The 15888-nt window shown below is 34.0% G+C and overlaps 2 protein-coding genes across 2 annotated transcripts; both read left to right on the top strand.

The window, feature by feature from the left end:
• Positions 1–3677: 3677 nt before the first annotated feature.
• Positions 3678–7488, top strand: LOC129313203 (uncharacterized). The gene is made up of 8 exons (XM_054956169.1): positions 3678–3901; positions 4578–4693; positions 5617–5778; positions 5862–6259; positions 6347–6413; positions 6753–6961; positions 7188–7265; positions 7349–7488. The coding sequence occupies exons 3-7, from the start codon at positions 5733–5735 to the stop codon at positions 7227–7229; spliced, it is 762 nt and encodes a 253-aa protein (XP_054812144.1). The 5' UTR covers positions 3678–3901; positions 4578–4693; positions 5617–5732; the 3' UTR covers positions 7230–7265; positions 7349–7488.
• On the top strand, positions 7271–14668 carry LOC129313902 (transcription factor TFIIIB component B''). Its single transcript, XM_054957296.1, has 11 exons — positions 7271–7319; positions 7414–7532; positions 7613–7679; positions 7899–8074; positions 8160–8336; positions 8461–8863; positions 8955–9055; positions 9211–9248; positions 10573–10765; positions 11278–12727; positions 14156–14668. The coding sequence occupies exons 1-10, from the start codon at positions 7271–7273 to the stop codon at positions 11425–11427; spliced, it is 1473 nt and encodes a 490-aa protein (XP_054813271.1). The 3' UTR covers positions 11428–12727; positions 14156–14668.
• Positions 14669–15888: the final 1220 nt, after the last annotated feature.

The raw sequence follows: 15888 nt of genomic DNA, 5'->3' as shown, positions 1-15888 counted from the left end.
CTCAAAGGTTTAAGGTAACCGGGAGAATTACATCTTATGCTTTTGTGTGTTTATTAGTTCATGAATTTATGATTTGTCATTAAAATGTGCATAATAAAAAGTAATGCAAGTATGGCTTGATTTGTTAGAAAATCCACTAGATCAAATTTGTGAATTTTATGCCTTGTGATGCAAAATTTCCTTAAGAACAAAATCGGTGGATTTTCGTATTATGTTTATTGGGAGTTCAATGATTTTGTGAATTGAGAAGTAACATGATTCTTTGTTTGTGAGAAGTTCAACGATGTTTAAAATAGTAAAGTTCAATGGTTTTAAAAGTGTAAAGTACAATGATTGTGTATTGATGAAATTCAATGACTTGTTTGGTTTGAAGTTCTATGAAAATGTGATTAAAAGTCTAATGATTGTGTATTGATGAAGTTTAATGAAAATTGATAATGTGAAGTCCTTTAAATTGTATATATGTGAAGTATGGCATGAATGTGCATTGCATGATCTTGAAAGGCGGGAGTTCGTCTAGGAAGAGGAGTAGATGATAAAATCTATGTAGTAAGGCCCATCCGTGAGATGGTTTGCCAGATTAATTATATCTATATTGTGTCACTTATTCAATAAGGGATTGTCCCACTAGTTCAATGAGGGACTCGAACCTAGCTAACTATTCACTAGTTCAATGAGAGGATAGTGTAGGATGTATGACACCCTATAGTGTGAGAAATAGGGGAAACCATGTTCCATAAGTGAGTTGGGTGCGCCTTAGCTGAATAATCCCCTCACAAGTATTTAAGCTAGGAAAGTCATGGAATACAGACTATCCCATTGAGTTATAGCCCACGGTTTCATGTTAGAGGAATAAGGAGGACATAAGGGAGGTGTGATCATGCATACAGTGAGTAAAGGCACCTATTGTCTATATGGTGTCCCTAATGATGATATCATGAGTTGAGTCTTAATTTTTTTCTAATGTATTTGTCAATAAATTGTGTGACTAACTCTCTTTATATGAAAAGAGTTAAAAAATATTATTTCTCAAGTAAATGCTATTATGCGAGTCAAATTGTGAATATCTATTTTTAATATTTTACATAGGTTAAAGTATTGACATTAATTGTCACTTGCATTTAAACCAATTAATATGCATTAGTATGTGTTAGTCAAATCTTAGTTACTGAGTAGTTGCACTCACTTCATTTTTAATATTACAAGAAATAGCTCAAGAGGTGTGGATACAGGAAAACACCCAAAGGCTTAAGACTATGATTCTTTTGCAGTAGGCTTTTTTATTTTAAGAAATTATATGTGTATGACAATTTCAATTGTCAATTAGGAATTCTTATTCATTCCTTACTTGCATTATGTGAATTGTAAATTATAAGTGTATTTTAGGCCTTAGGGAGTGAGTTGATGAATATGTGTTATTGTGATAGAGTCAAAATACTAATACAAGTGAAAATAGAGCATATTATGAGATGAATTGGGAGAACTTGATGAGAATTGTGGTAAACTCCCCCTTTTTATGTTTTTGAGTTTAAGAGGTTGAGTAGTAAAAATTTAATTTGGGAGCATTTTATGTGATATGGTGTATTATACGAGTAAGTGTTAATGATTTGTATGTAGTCAAATTGGTGTCGATGACTAGCGGCCTTTGGTATTTGGTTTAGATACTTGATTTTGCAAAAATTGTTGTAAAAGTGTAAGTTTTGAAAAGGGTGTTCAATTTTTGTTTTAGAAATAATTTTGAAAAGGGTTTAGACACTTTCGTTACATAATTTTACTTTGATTAAAGGTTTAATGAATGTTTTGACTTATTTTTTTAAATTATGAAAACTTAAGATCCTATTATTTCAAATTACAAACTTGTAATCTCTTTATATGTTGATCTATTGATTACCATGTATTTGGAATGATAATTGTAATTAGTAAGCCGTATGTTTCAGATGGCATAGTATGCTGTAACGAATGGGCTCGGATTTTGGTTATTTCTATTATGAGAGATAGAACAAAGGAGCAGGAAAGAAAAGAAAATCAGAGGGAGCTCGACTTATCTCTACTAGGGCATTTATTTCAACGTCACTTCAGGAGTATTTTGAGCTTGATTCTTATTGGGTAAGCCTCCCTTACACTCCATCTACCTTCTTATGTTTTGAATTTTAAATGGTGTTGTGGGAGATTGTTTTTGGCCATGAGAGTGTTTTAGCCATACTTATTGGCTTAAATGGAGCCTTAGACAGTTAAATTAAGTTTATAAGACTAGGGTTGATGGTTATATGGTGATTTAAGCTTTTAGATAGGGTTTGGATGAACCTACATGAAAATTTAAAGATTGAGAATAATGTGAGGTTTAATTTGATGTTATCTAGGTCTATGGATGTTAGATAAGAATAATGGAATATATTGGGAGCGTTGTTTATATTAAAGAGGAAATTTGAGTATTGTGAATACCTAAATTTAGTCAAAAGGGGGTTTAATTAGAGTTATAAATTAATAATTAGTATTTAATCTTGTAGATTAAATATTGATTGAGCCACGTTTATTTTAAAATAGCATCAATGACCAATCATCATTAACCATCCCTCCATCATGATTAAAGCCTAATCCTTCAGTAAATGTAATTAAGCATATCTAATCTTAAAACTAACTTCATCAGTTTATTTAACTCTCATCAAGTCCAATCATTAACATTAACTCTTATTAACTTAAACTTAATTATTTAGGATTTGGTTAACTCTAAACCCCTCATTAATGACATTTAATGCTACTAACCATGAAGGCCTAGGTGTAAAAGCATTAAATGACTCTTAAAAAATGGCTCATTTAAGTCACTCTAAAAGCTATATTTTTTTCATCTATTCAAATAGCTACTTTTCCATGAATTTGAACTAGAAAATGAAGCAAACACAGGTAGAGGAAAGAGGAATAAGGCTTACCCAGGGTTGTAAAAGCCTCCAAAATGCCTCTAAGGTCCATTGATATAAACCCTGGCAAAGCCTTTCGACTTCTCTCGACCACAAAATTCAAAACCCCTTCACAAAATAAAAATTGATCGTGAGTCTATGATTTAAAATTTTTACTACTCTATTTGTCACATTGAACAACCTAAAATAAGCAACTCCATTTAAACCTAAATTTCTGAGCTTAACTTAACTCAATAACCTTAAAAGCCTTATTCCAAACCCTTTAGAGGGCTCAATAGACATGAATGACCATCCAAATTCAATTATTAATTTCTAATTATTCTAATTAATTAATTGATTAACCTAATTAATTAATTTAAATTTATAAATTAATTTTAGGATGTTAAATGATTCATGACGGAGGTCTTTACATGGGACTCCTTCTATGGGGGGGAAGGGTTTGTATAACTTAAAAAAAAAATAAAGAGTAAACACATACACAGTAATTTTTATTAAAAAACTTATATATTTAATATTATATATTTAAAGTATTTGTTTTAATTAATTCAACAAATGTAAATCTTTCTTATTTTATTTATTTTATAACCATTTTCATTATTAATGTTATTAACACATTAAAATTTAATCACAATTTAATTAAAAAAAATATATTAAATATATAATATTAAATACTTCAGTTTTCTTCTTCAATAATTTGTTATTAGCCGTAGTATAAATGATAATAATAATGACAATTATAAATGCTGCCATATGCGTATCGAAACCGCGAGGGGACGCTAGCAAGGAGGAACTGTCTGCCGCTGCGCTACGAGCCCGTCTAGTGTGAATGACGATATAATTTATCAACCTCAAAACCCCATTCCCTTTTGCTGTGGGTCGCGGGATTCAGTTTTTGTTCGGCATTGCACACTTGGTCGAGCTCGCCGTCGGACGCCGCCCACCGTTGTTGGCCCTGCGTGGCTGTTCTCCGGCAAGTATTGAAGAAGGTACGAGCTTTACCTCCTCCCAAAATCCGGTGAGATTGATTTGTTTAGTCTGGTTTTGAACTAGATTTGAATTTGTTCCACGCGTCATCTGTTCATTGTCGACCCTCCGTCGGATGCCATCGCACCTTTTCTTGCTTCGTTTTCAAATCTAAACATTCCCAGTACTAAGAAATAAGCTTACTTAATTACAATAGCATTGTTGTGATTTTTTTGGCCACTATGTCAATGAGGAACAATTTGATTTATGAGCAAGCCAATGGCTGTCTGCAATCTCCTTAACTTATGCTCATCAATCCCTCGTGTCAAGCATATTTAGTTGTTGGTTCCTGAAAGTTGATCTCGAAAGTTTCCTTAAACTAAGCAATTGGCAAATATTAACATTATGTAATGGCTCTACTTCTAGTCTTTTTCAATCCTGAAAGATGTATCATCCCTAGTACGATAGGTAGAAGAAACTTCTCTCAAGTTTAGTTGCAACTTGCAACCTGTAAATTTGAATTAAATTCATAGATTTCTACTTAGATAATCAACCTGAGCTTGGTTGCATGGTTGCAGCAGTCAGCTAGATAGGAAATACAATTATTGTTAACAAAAGTATAATAAGAAGTGTGAAATAGAGAAAACATTCAACCCGATGTTGTATTGGTAAAAGTGACTGCTTTATTGGTTTTTAAAGTAGCTCAAGGTGAAAATACTTGTCAAAGGAGGTGCCTCTTAAATATTGAGGGGAGACACTATTCAAGGCTAGCGCTTCTGACACCATGAGGTGCTACTTCACTCAACCATTGCTAGGCAAGTGCTTTAGTATTCTTTTTTATTTATTTTTTATTTTTGTGTGCTGTTCAGCTCAGTGCCTCATGTGCCTCTGTGTGTTTGGAAGAAAAAATAGAAGAGCTCGCTTATAAACCTAGTCAAAATTTATAAATGGTAGGATAAAATATGAAATTACAAAGCCCAATTTTGGTATACCAATTCAGCCTTAAAGATGAAAGAGTACGGTAAAATGATTATTCTTATTTTAAAACAATCATTATGCTATTTGTTTTTGATGGTTTTGTAAACAAACACAAGAAAATTAAGCTACCACATGGGACATAGACACTCTCATTTTAGAGCTGTCAAGTTATATTTTATAATTTTACATATGGCTTAAATAATGACTTTATAAGATCTCTAAATATTATTGAGTTATGGGTTAAATTTAATTATATCATTATGCTTAAGTAGTTATGTTAGTGACTTAAGTAGCACATTGAAGATTATCATGACTTAAATGCTGTTCCAAGTTTGTATCTATTTATTTACTTTTGTTCATATATCATATTTTTTCAGCTTTGGCCCATTGCTTCAAATTGTTTGAGGTTATGTGCCATAAGGGTTTTTTTCATCTACCTTAAAATAAGCTACAAAATACTAGGCATCTTTTGCTCCCTTGGCCATGTCTGGGGATTTAAATTTTAGAGGTATACTGGGGTTCAAGTTATGGAAGCATATACAGGCTAGAAAAAATGATGGGTCCTTCTTTTGGTTGCATAGCTGCTCTGTGTTCAAGATTTTTGGCTTACCAATCATTATTTTACTCCTTGTGCTTGTTTGATTGTATTATATCATTATAAGCTTGTCTTGTGGGTTTATTTTACTCTGTGAAAATAAGTCTTAAATCCATTGATACTTTATCTGCTGCTTATTGGACGCTCAGTCTTATGGTTTTGCAGCTTAAGATTATTTCATTGAAAGGCTGTTAGGCTTTGTCAGATTGATTGGACCCTTGCTAGGAGGCAGTGTTTTAGGCTGTTGTAGTCAGTTGTTACTGTTAGTGCTTGCCTGGCCCATGGATCCATTTGATGATGTTTTTTCAGAAGCTCCTGTTTCACGTGGTAAGTGGTCCAATTAAAGGTACTGGGAAATTGTTTTTCTGGATTATATTTCTAGTAGATATTCTGATCACAATCTTTTGTAGCTCGGGCGGGTGGCAAGTTTATTCCAAAGGCCAAAGCTAAACAACTGGCTCGTAAGGAAATATCTACATCAAATCAAGTAACCTCTAATGATGGAAAGAATGAGCATGTTGCACCATCATCCACAAGCTTGGACACTGTAGGAAATGCCCCAAGAAAAAGTAGTAATCCAGTTGATTTAATTCCAGATACATCAGCTAAAGAATTTCTGAAATCCAGTCATAGTTCACCTGTAGAAATCCCAGTTTTGGATGATAATAATCCTGACCTGGAGGATTTTCAGCAAGTTAATGTGAGCGGATGTAATGCTGTTTTGGTGGATGCTCAGCATTCAACTATTACAGCATCTGAGGTCAATAGTGATTGGCATTCCACCAATTTTCCAAAAGCAGCTAATGAGGTAAATGCTGTGTTTGATTATTATCTTGATTCATTCTGTCTGGAGTATTTGTAACTTCTTTTTCCTTGAAATTTCTTCTATTTTCAGGCAGACCCTGTTGGTTTTGATGTGAGTTCAGTAGCAGACATTATTCCTGGGACCAACCTCCATAATGGTAAATTATGCTTTTGACATCTACATGTATTTGAATGAAACCCTATTCTGATTGCTATGACCAGAGCTACTTCAAAAATAATCGCTTTTGACTTGTATAAAATCTTTAGTCTATGAGTTACATGTTTGTTAAGCTTGAGTAACCAGTGAGCAAAGGATTAAAGTTGGCTCATAAATTGATTTGTAGGGGTTTAGATACTTTATAGAATACTAAGTAAGTTATAAAATATTTGACCCATCTTGATTTCATTTTTGCTATGTGTTTGACGGTATATACAACCACATTAACTTGCTAAAGCTGAAGCTGATCTATTTAGAAATGTGATTGATCCATCTACAGCTAACTCAACCATTATTGAGAATGAAGAACCTTCTAAATATTGGGAAGGTGAAGGTCCATTTCTTGATGTCCACAAATGTTTGGAACGTATTGATGCTTCATTGGCATTGCAAGCTGGTCCTGATGTGGCATCCCAAAGTGCTTCAGGTTGTAAGGCTGCAATGTTGGAGAACAGTCATTCAAATTCTAGCCTTGAAAGAGCAGGAGAGGTATAATTTTTTGTTCTATTCTTTACATGGTGTTTTTTTTGTCAACTCATAGACGAATTTTTGTTTAGGTAGAGTCTGCTGAATTTGACTTGGATCCTTTTGGAAACACTCTCCCTGATCCTGGTCTTAGGAATGGTTAGCAATCCTCCTGCTATTATCAGTCTGCAATAACTGTGTATTAGTGTCACTAAAAGGCTAAATTATTTTTTATTTGTTCTTATTACAGCTCGCAAGTTTCAACCAAAGATTAAGCCTCGGCCTAGAGTAGGGACTGCAGCAGTTGTTGCTTCTGCTTCAGTTAATGGTACGATGGAAAAATCTGTTAAGTTGCTTGCTTCTTTCTCAAATAAACATAACAGTCAACCTACTTAACTTTACCCACGACAGATTTCTGTAGAACCAATTCATTGAGTGATAGGGATAATTCATGCTCAAGTGTGCCGGTGTCTAAGGACACAAGAAGCTTGGGAGCAGTAATCCCTTCAGAGCCTCCAATTGCCATGCTATCAAGGGTGCTGCTCCGGATGGGCCTAGAGATTGGCCTTCAAGCAATGGAAAGACAGCTGGAGAGGTAAAAGAAGAATTAATGTTGTTTTTTTCAGTGTTAATTATTTTTCTCTATGTTGATAAAGTAAAATCATTGACTTTCAGACTACAGACATATTTTCTGTGCTGGAGAGCTTCAGTGACTTTCTCACACAAGATGCTTCTAGTGCAGGTAAATTATCAAAAGTTTTGCAATCATTTGATAACCATGGTTCTAACAAGTGACTTGTAATAATTATATAAACTCTTTTAGATTTCATTATCTAAACTATTTTACTGCAATCAAATTTCCCCATTGTTATGATTGATTGGCTCTCAGCCTATGATTTGCCTGACATTGGATTCTTTCATTGATGATGGGGATGCTATTTTTCTCTTGTAGTAAATCCAGCACTTGATTCTATCCATGAGAAGGGCACAAAGGATTTTGCCAATCGGGCATGTCATATGTCCCAGGTTCAACAGCGTCCTGACTATAAGACCACTCATGATTCACTGATCTTAAAGGAAGTTGCGGGCCTCAATGAAGGTGATTCTCACACTGGCAATGGAAGGTTAGGAGAACAGGTAAAGATACTTGATCACACAGATGTGCTAATTTCTAGTTCTATGTGTTGATTAATCAATTTATTATGATTTTTAATGGGCTCAGGAAGTAGGGGGATCAAACCTTGCTCAACCTCTTGATGGTACCCTTGATGATTCATCCATGAATTCTGGCCTGGATCCAAATTTTGAAATTCCAGTGCATGAAGAACCTATGAATACAGCCAACAGTCCTACTTATGATGACTTTTTGCATGTGCAAGATGTTCCTGGAGGAAAAGTTGTAAAACATCAGTTATTATTATTTTTCATGCACATATGTTCGTTGAATTATGTTTTTCCTCATTTTTCTGATATGTGAGTCTGATTGCATACTATTTTTTTGGTTCATTTTTCTTGGTTTTCAGGATGGCAGTTATAAAGGAAAAGATGCCACCATGTCAATTTCTCCAAAAAGTCACATGAAATCTTCTGTAGCAAGTGAGAAGGATAAAGTGGATAAACCTTTGAGGCAGGTGAGAAAGCGAGTTGCTTTTAAACATGTTGATCCAGCACAGAATGAGGATCCTGAGGAGGAGGATGAGCTTGACCCTACTTACTCTAACGTAGATGAACTTGAAGACCATGATGAAGAATTCAGTTTGGATAATGGATGCAGGAAGAAAAGAGCATCTAGTTCAAAGAAGAAATCTGTGGCAAAAAATGGAAAACCACCACAAAAGCATAAAAGGGCCAATGAGGATTGTGATAAACCTACTAAAGAACCTCACAAAAAATTCTCTCATTCAACCCAACGAAGAAAAAGATGTGGTGGCTTGCTAAACTAACTGTATCTTAAATTTTCTCATTGGTAATAATGGTTTGATGCATTTGATGATTGTGGAATTACTTTGCTTAATAGTGGACAAGACTTTGCTGGAGACTCCTGAGGATGAACTGGATCCTCAAACATTACGTATCAAAGATATTATACTACTTGCAGAACATAGGGAGCGGCTAGCGGTATGTATTCTGATTTCTTAACCTTACGTATGTGGAAAAAGAAAAGCAAGCAGCACCTCTATACTACTGTATTTTATTACCACGCTTCTTACATGTTGCTACTATGAATTAAATATGATAATTCACTAATAATTCCGTATTGTTTCTCTATGCAGAAAAAGGAGGCAATGGCATCAAAAACAGTTAATGAAAGGTGCTCAATACATCAATCTTTGTTTATATGAAACTAACATAAGTATCAAAATTTGTTTATCTTCAAATATGTAATGTTTGAAACATCTTATTTTCTGTATTATCTCCTTCTCATTGCTATGCATTCCTACACTTCTTAGTACAGCATCTGAGATGTGAAAATTATCGGATCATGGAAGTTCCTCCCCTCCCCCAGATCATGTAAAAAAAAAAATCATATGCCCCCTATCTAAAAATTCTCTTATAAATTTGTTTATTTGTGAAAAATGTTGAAATTAATTTTAGCCCCCACCTTTAATGTAAATTTTTTATTTTTGGCCCCCACATGCTAGCTGCTAGATCCATCACTGCATGTGGCTTTACTGACATTGTCTGTTCCAATAGTTTTGTGAAGTTTGGCAGAAAGATTCAAAATAGTTTTGAACTTACAATTGCTGGTCAATGCCATTAATTCACTGCGTTTTTTATTGTTACTTTTGTTGGGGTAGATAAAAATTGAGTACATCAGCAGACAAAATGAGATATTTTGTATAACCTTATTATGTTTGATAGTGTTGCTTTCTTTGTATCCATGCTGCTACACCCAAATGGTTGCAATCTACATTTACATATTATTTACTGCTAATGATATTAGGCGTTATGGGATAAGTTGATACAATCTACATTTACATATTGTCTGCTTTTTTAAATGCAAGCGTTGTGCTGTATAAACTCAACTATTTATGCTTTGTTTAGATAGGAAAAAATAAGGAGAAGAGAATACTAGAAATAGTATTTACCCCTAGTATTATCTAGAAATAATATTGCCCATACTTAAAATTAATTTTCCTTGTACATGAGACAGTAAAACTAAATATTTAACGTCATTTTCTTGTGGATGATAAACCATATAACAAAAATTAGAGTGGTTGAGGTTTTCTTCCTCTAGTCTGTGGGAATTTTATTTTTCCAAAAATTAATATAGCATGACAAATTTGGAGGAATATAATGCATTTCTAAGTAAAGGCTATTTGTATTAAAGGGGTTAATTTTTATTCTACCCACTGTTATACAGTGCTACATCAAATATTATAATTTTCAAATTTATCAGGCTTTATGTTAAATATAACTCCTATATGAGGTTATTATGTTGTTTGTATTGATGCATTCATCAAAGGCATTTCATAAATTAGTATTATTAACCCTTATTTAGGAGGGAAAACGCACAAGTGAAAGGGGAATCAACTTATGGGAAGTTGGCCACATAACTACTGCTTGTTATGACTTTAATATCAATAAAAAGCAGCCTAATAAATAGATATCTGTTTGGAAATAATTATCTGCAGAGATGGAGGCTCCCTTCATGAGGCTGCTGCTCATAATGAAGACATTTTGGGTTCAGAATACGGTAGAGGCTCAGATGATGACCAAGCTAATGAAAGTGTTCCATTGGCTCCGAGTTTATTCAATTACCAGTCTTTCATGGACAAGAAACCTAGAGGAAAATGGTCAAAACAAGACACTGAACTGTTCTATGAGGTATTTATAGAAGGAAATTTACATTGAATTTTTTTAATGGAATTTATTTCATATGTGTTCAGTGTTTGATAGTTAAAATTAAGAAAAACATAACTTTTAATCCTCATACTTTACTCGCGTTTTGCTTTTGGTCCTTATACTTTTTTTCCGGTATTTTAGGTCCCTACACTTTTGTTTTCCATTCCATTTTTTAGTCCCTCTATAAGCAAAGTATAAGAATCTTGGAAGGACCTAAAACAATGGAAAACAAAAGTGTAGGGACCTAAAACACCAAAAAAAAAAGTATAGGGACCAAAAGCAAAACGCAAGTAAGGTACAAGTACCAAAAGTTATATTTAACCTTAAAATTATGACTAAAGCTGCTAAACTTGATGCCAATCTGGTTTCACAACTCACTCTAACTAATGTCTTCCCTAACAGTTTGTCTTTGATGCAAGTAGCAATGTCTTGTGGGAAGGGCGTTTCTTAACAATAAATTGACTAATTTATACCTTCTTTTAAAAAAAACTCAGGCTGTTCGGCAGTTTGGCACAGATTTTTCTATGATACAACAGCTTTTCCCAGGTCGAACGCGTCATCAAATTAAGTTAAAGTACAAACAGGAAGAACGTCAACATCCTTTACTCCTATCTGATGCTGTAAATAATCGTGGGAAAGGTTAAGACCTTTGCTTACTATTTTGGTCTGTTTTTTCTTTGCATGATGATTACATTTTCTGTGCTATATGTATTTTCCAAAGGTTTTCCCCAATTAAGAGTGATTCTACTTTTCTGAGTTTTTATTTGCTCTCTTTAATAATTGTTCCTATTTTAACAAGTTTGTGTCGCTATAATCATCAAACTATCCATCTTGTAGTGATCAGAAGAGGCATTTACTTTCTCGATCTATGGTAGTCTAACTTTATAGTAGAAGATTAAAACCCGCTACAATGTACCATATGACACTGTTTATTTGATTTCATTGACTATTGGATTATAAATTGCTTGATCAAACCAGTACTGCTCCTTGACGGGTTGATTGCTTCATTGAAAGGAATGGCATTTCAAGCTTTAAGGGTTAGTTAGGGTTTAGATGTGAATGCAATTGTATTTTTTATGACTCTACTACCATTTCCATTTCTCAAACCTTTCATGCCCAATGTAGCATCAACGGTCGATTAGGTTCTCACTGTGATTTGAACTTGGATTCTTTGGTTCCAATTCAACTGAGCCAAAGTTCATTTGTACCTTTATTTATTTGTTTTTTATGGTAGTGACTTGTGCTTATGACCCTTGTGATGTTTCGGTTGCTTCATAATGGTGCCTTTTTATGTTAAGTGAGGGATTTTTTTTCTTTAGTCTTGTAACTCTTTATTGCAAATCACTTTTATGCTGTGCTTTTTTTTCCTTTTTTTTAATCTTTTTTATCATTTTAAAAATATTTTATGTAATGTTTGCTATGTCTAGCGCTTCTACTCCATCTGTGACTACAATTTCTGGTTGTTGCCTTCATTGGCTGCTGTTAGCCTTTATTTTCTTTATATTTGCCACTTTATTTTGTTTGTTATATTACCGGGTAAAATTAGTTATATTGTCCTGTTTGCTTTGTTGAGTTCGTTTTCTCTTGGCTTCAATGCTTTGATGACTATCTGCTGCTCTAAAACTTTCCAGAAATGATGCATGAGAGGCCTTTTAAGAATATCGGTTATTGAGTTAATCATGTCAAATAGTAATTAAATGATTAGTTGGTTCATGGGGTAAGGCCTGTTGTTGTTGTTGTTTGTAACCCATTGATGAAAGAATATAAACTAACGGGAGCAAAACTGTACACTTATCTTTTTTTAGATCTTCTCATTTTAAATCGGTTATTGAGCGGCTGCAACTAGCTTCTGCTAAGACAGAACAAGACCCTAGAAGAGATTCCGCAGTTGACACAACAGAAGAAGTGGTGGGCATGACATCCTATCCTAATCCTAATCCTAATGTATGTCCCTTTGGCCCATTTGATTTATCTTCTGACATTTTTCTTCTTTTGGTGCAAGTAGTTTCTGCCATTTTTTTGATAGCATGCCAGTTTTATTTCAATAACATTCTTTGAACAGAAACCGAAAATTTTTCTGTATTAGAATATAGTGCCTACTAGAAAATGATCTTGTATATGCTGCATGATGTTTGCCAGTTGGTGTGTGGGACAGAACAGATCCCTGCAGTGATATACATTACTGGCCTGGCCTCAGTTACCTGATTGTTTATGTGAAACTTACTTCCATGTGTACATTTATTCTAGTTCATCTGATCATGATGATTCCTTTGGCTTCAATTTATTCATCATGCGCTCACAAACATGCAAGATGGCCGGCATGCTAATTTTCTTCTTAAAAAAACATGGGAAAATGACATTTAAGGGCCCTCTAAGAACCTTAACTACAATTAAGGATCTTGTTATTTTGGAATTTCAGAAAAGGAGTATGGTCCTTGGTCGGAATTAAAATTTTCTAAGTGAATTTCTTCGGTACTCTTTTTTCACATTTTCAATCCTTGGCTTCTAAATTTTCAGTACTCATATTTCACATTTTCTTTATTCATTTTTAGCATTTTCAGTATTCAATCTTTAGTTTTTCAATAGTCATCTTAAACGTTTTCAATCCTCATCTTCCATATTTTCAGCACTTATTTTGATTCTTTTCAATACTGAAAACATGAAAGATGAGCATTGAAAACGCCTAAGATGACACTATGGAAAATGTAGAAGATAAATGCTAAAAATATGGAGTATAAGTATTGAAAAAAAATTAACTCAAATTTTTTAATTCCAACCAAAGATCATGAACCTTATCTCAAATTTCAAAATTTCAAGTTCTTTAGATGTAATTAATGTTCTTAAGGGGTCTTTAAATCTCATTTTACCGGAAAACAATGTTCTGTCCAAATAACTAGATGTATGGGTACTGTCAGAAAATGACTTGCTTGGTTCAGGCACCGATATCATTCAATTCATGTTTTGAGGAAACCCTGATCACGGAATCATATCTGAGATGATTGATATTGCAGAGATTAGTGAAAACATCACTAACAACTAGCCTTTGTCAATTGCACAAACTGATCATGGGCCGGGCCGGGCTTGGGTCCTACACGTGTCAACCTTCGACGATCTTTGAAACCAAAGCCCAATAAACTTCTAGGAACAGCTTGAAGCCCGCTTGATGATCAGATTGCGATCATAACCGAGATAGTGCCAAGCCAAGATAGATCATAATAATCGTCATTTGACTCATTTCTCAAAGCTGACTAGTCTTACCCTTAAAATTATTTGATTAATAACATTTTGTTGAACCATTCATTTAAAGTTTTGTGGGGCCTACCCCCATCATAACAAGCCTTGCGAATTAACAACCGTTTTGTTTGGATGCAGGAAGAGAGCGATGCAAAACCTCAGCAAGACGGAGCTGTGCAAGATCAGGAAGATAATGAGTCATTTCATAGTGCTGAGAAAGCTAATGAAAGTGATAATGATGCCGACGACGACTTCCAAAGATGGTGTCAATATAAAAGCGATTACTAGTGTTATAAGATACTTTTTATCTAATTAAATTAGATTAGAATGGGTTTCAATCCTAGATGTTACGAAGTGGCCCGAAATCAAAAGCTTAGATATTACTCGCACCTAACCTAACCCTTATCAGTATTACAAAAGCTAATTCCAGATGGTAAAAAAATTCTTTTTATATATATATATTGTGTTTTTTCTTTCCAGTTACACCAGGAAGATTTGTACTTTAGGCTTCTCCCTACGCTCCACAACCACCCTTCCCATTTGAATTAGTCTCAAGTGACTTGCAAGCATTGTATTGAAAACCGGATAATAAACTGGTGAACTGATCAGATGGCAGGTCCAGAATTGCGTTTAAACTATTCTTTTGGTGAACTGATTGACTCACTGTAAGCTGGCTAAACTGATAGGTTGAATGGTTTGATGACTGGCTCAGTTTTCAATGACTTCATTCAATCCATTAACCCTTAAATCAATCATTTAACCAGTTCAATAATCGGTTTGGTTTCAATACTTTGATTCTTCTGTTCATGAGGTAGTTACTCCACAATTTGATTTCAGTTAAGATACTAGTTTGTCGTATTTCTCCATCTATTGCAAAGTAGTCTGAAATTTCTTTTCCCTGAGCTCTTAAAGAATGAAAAAAAATTCACATATAATCATTTCTGTTGGAATTTCAGATGTCTAACAAGTGCTGCAGGACCAGTGAAAACCAAAGGTTGGCAGCGTAATCAAACAAATGCAATAGGCAAACTTTGTTTTTATTTGCTTAATAAAAAAATAAAAAAAAGTAGTTAGAATTTGAAAGAAGCTGATGAATAAGTGAGCTGTGGCTGGTGGGAATTTTGTCAAAGTTTTTACTGTGTCTCCCACCATATCATGTGACAACGTCTCTCTGCTTTCTAAAGTCCAAATAATCAACAGACATCATCTCTTTATTGTAACCACTAATTATGTCAACCTGTCCTAATTTTCCGACAAAGCTAATTGTTTCTTCAACAAAGTACTTTACTACAACTTTGACTGGTTTTTCATTTCAGAAAATATTAATGAAAAATGAGTCTTCATAGCCATCATTTGGCCAAGGTTCGAGTTCCTTTTTTTTCTCTTCTTTTTTCTGGGGATGCTTCAACAGTGTAGTTGACTCATGGCTTAGGTTCGTTTCTGCTCATTGTCTCATTGACGTGTTTAAGTAAAACCTGTATTAAGAACGTCATGCATTACGTTGGGAAATTATTAAGATCTGAAGAATGCTAATTTTTTGAGGTAGGTTTGGGACTAGGTGATCTGTTGACTTGTGCTGTAATTATTGGTGCTTCTATTCACTGTAGATGATACTTGCTCGGGGAAAAAAATGTTTACTTGTTTAGAGGATCCTGAGGGACCATTGGTTTTTATGCCAAAAACATGGTGGATACTTTCTCCAATCCTATATATACAGGACAAGTTATTGTTTATTGTTGGTCTTTTTTGTAAGTTACTTTGCATAAAACGATATATCATAAATTAATTTATTCTAATTTTATTCTTTCACAATTTTCTATGAATAAAGTAAAGTGTTATATATGAGGGAGAAAATATTTTTAGAGATAATA

This window comes from Prosopis cineraria, unplaced genomic scaffold (assembly GCF_029017545.1).
Source record: "Prosopis cineraria cultivar Desert tree isolate PC_DT_omini unplaced genomic scaffold, ASM2901754v1 PC6, whole genome shotgun sequence".
Classification (NCBI taxonomy): Eukaryota; Viridiplantae; Streptophyta; class Magnoliopsida; order Fabales; family Fabaceae; genus Prosopis; species Prosopis cineraria.
Note: the sequence above shows the minus strand (reverse complement) of the source record. Positions and strands in the feature narration are given on the sequence as shown.

Bases quoted from the DNA above. Each gene is read 5' to 3' on its own strand.
- LOC129313203 (XM_054956169.1), top strand. From the start codon at position 5,733: ATGGATCCATTTGATGATGTTTTTTCAGAAGCTCCTGTTTCACGTG. The intron at 6,414-6,752 runs GTAAATTATGCT...ATCCATCTACAG, and splicing joins TGGGACCAACCTCCATAATG to CTAACTCAACCATTATTGAG. The intron at 6,962-7,187 runs GTATAATTTTTT...TTCTTATTACAG, and splicing joins GCCTTGAAAGAGCAGGAGAG to CTCGCAAGTTTCAACCAAAG.
- LOC129313902 (XM_054957296.1), top strand. From the start codon at position 7,271: ATGGAAAAATCTGTTAAGTTGCTTGCTTCTTTCTCAAATAAACATAAC. The intron at 8,075-8,159 runs GTAAAGATACTT...TAATGGGCTCAG, and splicing joins ATGGAAGGTTAGGAGAACAG to GAAGTAGGGGGATCAAACCT. The intron at 8,337-8,460 runs GTAAAACATCAG...CTTGGTTTTCAG, and splicing joins ATGTTCCTGGAGGAAAAGTT to GATGGCAGTTATAAAGGAAA.